At 39.0% G+C, this 10,047-nt stretch overlaps 1 protein-coding gene across 2 annotated transcripts in view; it reads left to right on the forward strand.

Annotated features, from left to right (window-relative positions):
* The window catches only part of lhx2b (LIM homeobox 2b), a 15,941-nt gene extending 13,444 nt beyond the window's left edge, over positions 1 to 2,497 (forward strand). For both annotated transcript variants that reach the window (XM_032516548.1, XM_032516549.1), the window contains exon 5: positions 1,756 to 2,497. In XM_032516548.1, coding sequence (XP_032372439.1) covers positions 1,756 to 2,046 — 291 coding nt within the window. In that variant the 3' untranslated portion in view covers positions 2,047 to 2,497. The remainder of the gene's footprint in view (positions 1 to 1,755) is intronic.
* The last annotated feature ends 7,550 nt before the right edge of the window (positions 2,498 to 10,047 follow it).

The following is a 10,047-nucleotide window of genomic DNA, read 5'->3' on the forward strand; positions in this document are numbered from 1 at the left end:
CAACACTACACTACCTTTGTCTTTGCTCTTGACATAGCTGCTAAGAGTCCTTGTCAGGGAAACGTAAAGCTGATTTATGTAAGCATTTGAACCAAAAATTCTGCCAGATGCCCCTCATTTCTGCTAGGATGTCCATCAACCTTTTCTTTGTTTTGGAATTTTCAACGCCGGTCAATTTGGGAACATCTTCCGCGCGAGAACTGACAGTCAAATTATGTCATATCTTTTTTTGGAGTTAAATTCTCATCACACACTCAACAGTGACTTTAATTCCAGAGCTTGCCTCTCTACGTGCACGTTTCACCAAAACGAGTTCCTTCCTGTGCCTATTTTGCAGAGGCACTGAGTAGCCTCAGCCACTAAGCTTTTGATTGGTTTGAATTAAATGACAATTAACCAGAGCACATTAATCTGCGATCTTTGAATGTTGGGTGGACAAGCCAGACCTTCCTCCGCAGCGCTGGTGGAGGAAGAAAATGGTGGGCAGCTTGTAGTTACTGGATTTGAATGTGCAGAAGCACAGCCACGATCAGTTAACAAAGTATTGAGCAAAGTAGGAAGGGTTGTGGTATTTGTGACTTGGTGAGGTTTTTAAAAGGGTCAGATACACTAAATTAGGCCATATTAGAAAAATAATTATTATCTCTAGCATCGTTGTAGATACTATCTCGTTGTAGTAATTTATTTGTCCAAGTTTTGAGATATCAACTACTTCCACCCCAATACAATGGAGGTGAGTGGTGTGTTTGTGGTACTCACGACACTGGCAGATTATGTGAAGAATCCACAGATAATCCACATATTTTGCAGTTAACAGTTATCATTGGGATCACTTTTTTCCCAAAGAAATAAATAATTTGAAAACTGGTCATGGTTATCTAGAGACACTATTTCTAGAAAAAGAGGCAACAGCAGATCTTTTATCAACTTTGATTTTTCATTGCTGTGAGCTCCACAAATGATGACCACAAATAAAACATAAACTACAGTATCTGGATGGCCAGATGCCACGGCCAATTGTTGTGACGTCCTGTTGTGTTCTTTAACCCCCTGATGTAGTACAAGTACTTTATATTTAACAGTTACTTTTTTTCCTAGGATCGTTGTTAGATCTTGACATTTCCGAGTGCACTTAAAGGCAGCACCATTTCACAGGAGAGAGAGAAAGGAACCTCATTGTTTTTCAAAAACTTTCTTGTGACAGGGGCGGCCCCTAGCTCACCCAGTAAGAGCATGCGCCCCCTCGGTTTGAATCCGACCTGCGGCCCTTTCCTGCATGCCATACCCCATCTCTCTCCCATCTTTCTGGTTTAACCACTGTCACTCTGAGTAAAGGGTAAAAAGCCCCCAAAAATAATCTTTAAAAAAAAAGCTTTCTTGTGGCAGCGAGAAAGGCAGTGACGTTTTCTGTTTCCTGTACGGGATTCTCTCAAACCATAGTTCAAAACACCCGACCAGTCTGATCTCATGATTGGCCACGCAGTGTAACGTGTGGTTTCTTCAAAACGTAGCCCAAACACTCTACCCCCAATCAAAAGTAATGGAATGACCTGTGCTTTTGCCGGACCGTCTGACGGCTGACACAGGCTGTCTGTACACGGCCAAAGTCCAAACTAGTTTTTGTGTAATGTGAGTGATCCTTTAAGAACCCCTGGTAAATCGAAGTGTGGAATTCTGGGGTGGAAAGTTCCATTAATCTAACTTTAGTGGATCAATTCCCCTGGATTAACAGGATTGATTTTTTTCCCCCCACAGGTCTGGTTCCAAAACGCTCGGGCCAAGTTCAGGAGGAACCTGCTGCGGCAAGAGAGTAGCGGGGTGGACAAGGCATCCGACGGCTCCACGCTGCAGGGCGGCACGCCATCAGGCCCTGCCTCGGAGATCTCCAACGCCTCCATGAGCCCCTCCAGCACCCCCACCACCCTGACAGACTTGACCAACCCCACCATGCCCACCGTCACCTCCGTGCTCTCCTCGGTGCCGGGCGGCATGGACGTCCACGAGTGCCGGAGTCCGTCACAGACCACACTGACCAGCCTCTTCTGATAGGACGGAGCCCTTCACCACAGCCTCACCCCCTACCCCCTCTCCCATCTGCTCCACCCTACTGGATCTAAAACTGAGCACTGTTGACTCCTTCCAACATTAAACGGATTAGAAAAGAGAAGGTAACGGAAGCATAAAAAAGAGACTTTATTTCGCTCTGAGCCCATTAGAGACTATTTGCATAGTGAGGCGGCCAAGCCTTCCAGATGGAACAGTTGTTGTTATTTTGATGTTGTTGTCTTGTCGAGAACTGAGGAGACTTGATTTGCATTTTTCAATGTTTACAGAGAGAGAAAAAAGAAAACTGCTTAATTTTTAATTAATTCGTTTTATTTTTTTATTTTTTTCCCCCCAGCACAGTATTTATGTTGTTGTACAAGAGTCACTGTTAGAAGGATTGTAAAAAATTCTCCTTTTTGAAAATCTGAGATTAAACACAGATTACAATATCCTCCGACTGCCATGTGCCTTACAGTCAATTTCATCTGAACTGCTGTTCTCAGAAGTCGACCACGATCAGACACCAATAATTTCACACAAAATACAGTGTAGCGGTAATCAGCGCTATTCTGCCGTGCAAAGCCAACAGGCTGTAACTTCGTTTTTGGTCGAAGTCAAGGCAAGCCAGCTTTATTTATATAGCACATTTCAGCAACAGGGCAATTCAAAGTGCTTTACATAAAACATCAAAAGTTAAAATCAATTAAAAAATTAAAAACAGATCTAATACGAGAATAAAATATACAGTGCAGTATAAGAAATTAACAATTATTTAAAGAAAGGCACCATCAAAAAGATAAGTCTTCAGCCTTGATTTAAAAGAACTGAGAGTTGCAGCGGATCTGCAGTTTTCTGGGAGTTGGTTCCAGATATGTGGATCATAGAAACTGAACGCTGCTTCCCCCTGTTTTGTTCTGACCCTGAGGTCAGAAAGCAGACGTGTCCTAGGCAACCTGAGAAGTTTTCGTGGTTCATAGCATAGCAGCAGATCACAAATGTATTTTGACCCGGAACCGTGTAGTGATTTATAAACCTGCAAGTACTTTGAGATTAATTCTTTGAGGGACAGGAAGCCAGTGTAAAGACTCCAGAACTGGGGTGATGTGATCCACTTTCTTGGTCTTAGTGGGGACTCGAGCAGCAGTGTTCTGAGTTAATGATATTTTCGAGACATTCAGTATAAGATAAGAAGGTAGACTTTATTAATCCCACAGTGGGGAGATGCCCTTGTTACAGCAGCTCAAAAGAAAATTCTATACACATGAGAATTACACACAATAAATAGACATAGGAGAAAATATACAAAAAGTATGTTAAGAAAGAGAAAAAAAACATTAATTAATATTATTAACAATAGTAATATTTACAATTTGAACACCCTTATACTACTGTAGGCGGCAATTTGAAACTCAGTTTTTGGCCGTTGAGAGGCTAAGTAGGGGAATAACTTGCCAGACACACTTCATGTTCACCAAATTATTTTGCACTAACACAAGCAAGGTTCTGCTTCCAATACATCTCATAATTGTGTTGCTGGCATACAAAGTTTTGTCTAAAAGTCATAAACAGCACAGAAAAACGTAAAACAAGCGTGAAAACAGCAGTCAGCAAAAGAAGTCACAAAACCAGAATAGGTGATCAGATAATATTGCTTTGCTTCCTCCGTCCCCACCAGGTGCCTTGATTACCAAAAAAATGTCCTTTCAAAATAATAGAACTGTATCTGGATCTTCCAAGTACCTTACAGTATATATACACAGATACACCGATAAGTACGGTGAGGATGAATAGAAACAATATATTGCACAGACTCATACTTATACATGAAAAAATATGCAGAATACTGTCAAGTGTTGGCTCATGTAGCAGGGTCAGCTAGAGATATCCTTGATCATGTGGAAGTAGCTTGAGTCAATTTTGTTTTTTTTTGAGAAAATAATGGGTAGTTTAAACACTAACACTTTTGAAAGCTCAGGAGAAACCAAGGCAGAACACCGGAACACCAGCTTTCGCTCGTTGACTTTGTTTTGGAACGCTAAAATTGAGTTATGGTGCAGGATAGCAATAAGGAGATGGCTATAATTAATGATAAATCATCAAAAATATATGCCATGATCACTAGATTTTATACAGGTGTTACCATACATTTTTTTTTTCAAATGTTGGTTAATCAGCAACCAAATATTGAGAGTTTGGAAGTTACTGCCTTTTTGCATTGGTGTAACTTCGGAGTACCTAAAATTTATATTTTTTTACCTCTATTTTTAACTATCAAAAAAGAGGTAAAGAGTCAAAAAGTCAAGTTTGAGCACAAGATCTTTTCTGTAGATACATGTTATTACTGAAACATCTTATTGCCAGATCTCCAGTGTCCCACCTATAATTTATTTGGCTGGACAACTAAAAGACTTTGAAGCTTTAAAGTGTGTAACTTTTTCATTTTAATGAACGTCCGTTACATTCAAGGCAATGAGTTGCCCAATGAGTTGATACATGCTTATGAAGACTATCAGCTCCACACAACTCTCTCTGTATTTCTCAGTATGACTATGTTCAGGAGATTGTGTCGTCCGGCGACTTTCACACACAGAAATTCAAGTGAAGATAATGACCTCTTCTGAGTCCATCATGTTTTTTTAATCTTCCTTGTCCTCCTTGGCTACTAGGAAACTGTGTGGATGACATCCATGTCCTCTACAAAGACACATGGATGTATAATGTGGAGGCGACGAGAGTTTCATTGTCATTACTTAGAATTTCTCATGTGGGAGACAGCTTTAAATAGCTAGCTTTAAAGTCATTATCCCCAGTTCCTTACTCCAGCGAGTTAGGGTGTCATAACTTTGTAGGGACGTTTTGCGTGTGTGTTATGATTGTTACGATAGGACAAGTGATACATGTTCCACGGTGCTTTTCATTGCATGTTCCATTTAGTGTTGAGAGTTATGGCCAAAGGCGTTACCCCCCCACGTTGTACCCAAAGTTATGCACTTGGTCATAGACAACTCATTATTCTCCTTGTCGTGTTTTTACCAATTCAATTCAATTCAATTTTATTTATAGTATCAATTCATAACAAGAGTTATCTCAAGACACTTTACAGATAGACCACACTCACCAACTAGATTCCTCTGTCTCACTTTGTCAAGAACAGGATTTAAACAGACCTGCTGTACACAGAGACACAATGTTTAAACACCAGTTGTTATTTTAGATAATGAATTAGATAAAGAATTCTTACCTTTTTCATGATTGACCACATCATGACATTTCAGATATGTCCCATCATTTTACACTTTGAACATGAATTGGCTACCAAATGCAGTTTTTTCTATTATTTAGTTGTGTTGTGGCTTTGAATGTGTCAGATATATAATATTTTTATATAATATATAATATATATATTTTTTTAGCTTGCATGGTAAACCAGTCATAATCCAGCATCCCGGATGTGTTTCAAAACACATCACACATACAGCACATGTAAGCTAATCTTCACTGTTCTTCCCTTCACAGTGAAAATGTTTAAAACGATGATATAAACTAAAACATGTTTCTTCTGAAAAAAGTGATATATATCTACTGTTAGGGTGCGAAGCAAATATTTATGTCACTCAAGATAAATCCTGCTATCAAGATTATTTCAAAAATAATCAAGATTTGTCATTAGTAGTGAAAAGAAGTGGAATAGGCTCGCATTAACCCTCTGGCCTTTTCACATATCTTTTTAAGTTTAACCTTTTAAGGGTAAATGCATACAAAAATGTTCAGAAAAAACTCTACTTTCTGTATAGTGAGGCCCAAATCAGTTCCAGATCAATGTGCAAAGAGGATTAGCAAGTATCAAAAGCACAGAAAGTGTTCAAAGCACTGAAAAAAAGGTTTGAAAAGCATTTAAAAACTACATATAAAAAAGCATTTAACCCTCCTGTTGTCTTTGGGTCAAATTTGACCTGTTTTCAAAGTTTCTACATCAGAAATTTGCTGATTTTCATGCATTTCTGCTTCTTTTGTCTTTACATTTGGATTCCCTCTCAAATCCATCCACCGTGCACAGCCTTTAGCATGTTTCGGGAGGTGGGGTGGGAACAAGGTGTTTTCCCCACTTGCAGTGTAAAAATCAATATAGAAAGGGAGCGGTAAATAGAGACAGCTTTTTCTTTCAAAAAAGGATAAGATCTGTCTCCATTTATTCAGTGTTTTTCTTTTCTTCTTCCTCTTCTTTTTTCCATGCAACGCAGTATCAGTGGCCTTACATGGCCCCACGTCACTAAAAAGCCCAAACATTGAAAAAGGAACATGGCAGCAGACTAAAACCACCACACACATTCATCTCAATGGAAAACACTCAAACACAATTTATCCTGGTAAAACACTAGGTGATTTTGCCTGGTATTTGCACACCATTTGGATAGAAATATACCTGCAAATTGAATGCCAACAAATTAGCCAGTTAATTATGTTTTTAAGATCATTTTTTGGGGCTTTTCCCCTTTATTTTAGAGCGACAGTGGATAAACGGGAAAGGCGGGAGAGAGAGGGGTGGTGACCAGCAGTAAAGGGCCGCAGGTTGGCCACTGCAGGACTACATTCGGCGCACACTCTACTGGGTGAGCTAGAGGTTGCCCACCTTAATTATGTTTTTATTTGCATGTAGTCTATTTATTTTTTTTTATAATGGGAAATACATTTACTCATATTCTCTGGGATGACATGTTTGCCATTCTGGTGTTTGACAGTGTAGAAACAGAAACGTATCATGGGGACAACATGTTTTGGAAACAAAACTCAGTCCTCTGCCAAATTCCAAGTTTACTTCAATATTTAGTTTTATCAAATTATTGTTAACTGCTGCAGTGCAGACTTAGGCTTCAGCTACTTGTTACATTCATAGGCGTGATTTACAGGGGTTACAACCTCCCCCAATAAACCAAACTGGCTGGGGCAACCTCCCAAAAAAACTATTATAATTTCCTTTACATAAATAAAGACATTTGAAAATTGATGTAGAAAAGGCACACATTTGGATAGAACATGTGTATTGTATTCAAGTATATAATTCATTTAAAATGAAAACAAGTGGAACTAATAATGAATGTGATGTTTTATATAGCCGGACGACATTATGTTCTATCCTAACCAATACTTTCTTTATTTCGAGGCAGATTTTCTATGCTTTACTTTGATAAAATACCCCCTGTGCCACCCCACTTAAAAAATCCTGGAATCACCCTTGTCTCTGTCATGCATCACAGCAGGAAGTGGTTGTACGTGTGTGTGTTTGTGTGTGTGTGTGTGTTTAGTGGTGGTGGTGGTGGGTAGGGGGGCTTTGACTTTCTGTCTGTGTATAATATGTTTGATTTTCTAATTTCATCACTTCTGTTTCATTCAACTGCGCTTTCAACAAACGTGGCACTCAAAAAAAGAAGGAAATTGTCCCCCCTCCAATCACTTAAAATAAGCAATGGGGCCAAAGCTGAGAGCGATAGCAGCTGACAGCCTTCCAAAAGTGTAATCGTAAAGAAAAAGAAAATCTGTTTTCTTGAGCAGCTTTTTCCTCAGTTTGCAGGAGCTAAAATGTACTAGATTTTCTCATGGCTCCAACTACAAGAACTTGAGCTGATCATAAAGGCAGGACAATTTTCCACTTAAAAAAAATATCAACTTTACAATCCGGAAGTTTAACAAGAAGGTGGTGAGTGGGTGGTGGAGGGAGAGGTCTGGAGAATTGCAGTCTTTACACTTTGTAAGCAAAACATGAATTATGAAAAACAGACCTTAACTTCCCCTGCAGTGCATAATTGGAAATGAATGTACATAAAAAATACAAAAAAAAAAAAACTTGCAGCATAGAGACTTGGTAATTATCTCTGCAATGGGGTGAGGAGTTGGAGGATGTGACCACTGACAAAACACACTACATACGGCGTAGTCAATGCAATTTTATAATTTTGTAATTTCAGAGAACATCCTAGATGTCCTCTCGTAAAGATTTGACATCAATCTCGCAAAGTGTCTATAAATATTATGATCACGCAAGAATCATGACTTCCAACTTCCAGGATTCCCGTCAAATGCCCCTAAATTCAGCCGGCTGTCCTTTACCTTCCACTTTCTCTGTGTTGGCGTTCTAAACTCCAATGGATTTGTGAGGACTATGGTTAACTGCTGCTCAGATCTCTGCAGGGTAAATCCAGACAGCTAGCTAGACTTAGCGCTTAGCGCTGCCCAAGACGATTGTGATTGGTTTAAAGAAATGCCAAAAACCAGAGCCTCTTTTTCACCAACCCAGGACTGGACTAGCCAGACGTGGCGCTGTGGAAGATGGTCTGGCAATGCTAGACTACTGACAACACAATCTGCTAGGCTACGTCCAGAACATTTTGCACATCTCGACAGATTTGCCTGCATGTTCATGAAGCAAGAATTTGATGTGTGTGAGTGTTCTTGTTTAACCAAAAACAGGGAATACAGTATACTTGTGGGGTCCGGACTACTTTGAGGGGCCAAAATGCTGGACCCCACAACTTTAAAGAGCTGTTTGAGGGTTAAGCCTTGGTTTTAGGATTATGGTTAGAATCAGGTTATGGTTAGGGTGAGGGTAAGAGCTGAGGTTAAGCATTTAGTTGTGATGGTTAAGGTTAGGGTAAGGGCATGGGGAATTCATTATGTCAACGACCGGTCCCCACAAACATAGTAAGATGCACTGTGTGCGTGTGTGTGTGTGTGTGTGTGTGTGTGTGTGTTTGGAGCCTTCACTCCAGGAAAGCAGTCAGGTCAATTAAACATATGGATAAGCCTGGCTAAAACTGCATATCTTTGCAATATAAGGACAAAACATAGTTCAGGCTATAAATTCTCAGTGTTGAAAAACAAAACAGAAAAAAACCCCATATTTGGCCGTCTGCTTCATATTAATGTGTGATGTGAACTTGATCCAGTAATTACAGGGAAAGGAAGAGCCTTGGCAAGCACCACAGAGAAATAACACAACGGGCTCATAACTGCAAATTTACTGTGTGTTAATGGATGCTTATGTTTTTATTTTCCTAGAAATTGTTATTCTAAGGACAATAAAATGTGTATTAAGGATTTTTCCAGAGCAGTAAGGGTTCAACAGCTTTACAAAATCTGATTGTTTGTCAAAACTTCGGTAAGTCTCGGAATCAGTCGAACGCTTTTACAGTATCAAACAACTGCCTATCTGCTACTTTAGTATGAAATGGCATGGTGGCCATCAATCCACTTTAAACTTTCACTTTTTATTAAAATGGAGAATAAAGATTAAGCAGACAAAATGACTTTTAAAGTATCGCACCTGTGTTCTTGCACATTTTATTTCATACTTTCCTACTGAACGTTTTATAGTGTTTTTTTTCAGTGGGTCTTTAACCCTCACACAATGTTTGACAAAACTACTCAAAAAACAATATTATAAATCTCATTATTGAAAGGTATTTACTATTTAAATGATATACAACCTAGGACTTTGGTAGACTAATTTCATGCACCGAAACCATTCGTACAACACATTATAAGTTACAGTTTGTTTTCAAAAGAGATTTGAGGAATTTCAAAAAGCTGACATCAACGTTTCAGCTTTGGCGTCAAGTTATCTCTTTATCTCACACATTGCTCTGGGACAGACGTGGTGGGTTGTTCTGAACACTTTGATTAGAAACGCATGGGGATCAGCTTTATGCAAATACCTTAAAACCTAAAAATTTAAGATCTGTGAAAATGCCCTAAGATCTCAGAGGGTTTTAACTACCTACCTAAGGAAGGAATCGGTTTTCATTGATTTCTCTTAATCATGAAATTAGGGTAACTATCATGATCAACATGCCAATACATGTTCTATAAAGAAAAAGGCTGGCATTAAATCCCATGAACATAGCAAAACTAAGAATGAATTGATCTAGAGCTGAAAACTACTTGATTATTTATCAGAAGTGAATCCACTAAATTGATATTTGATTAATCATTGATATTATCTTTCAG

This window comes from Etheostoma spectabile, chromosome 5, assembly GCF_008692095.1.
Source record: "Etheostoma spectabile isolate EspeVRDwgs_2016 chromosome 5, UIUC_Espe_1.0, whole genome shotgun sequence".
Taxonomy (NCBI): domain Eukaryota; kingdom Metazoa; phylum Chordata; class Actinopteri; order Perciformes; family Percidae; genus Etheostoma; species Etheostoma spectabile.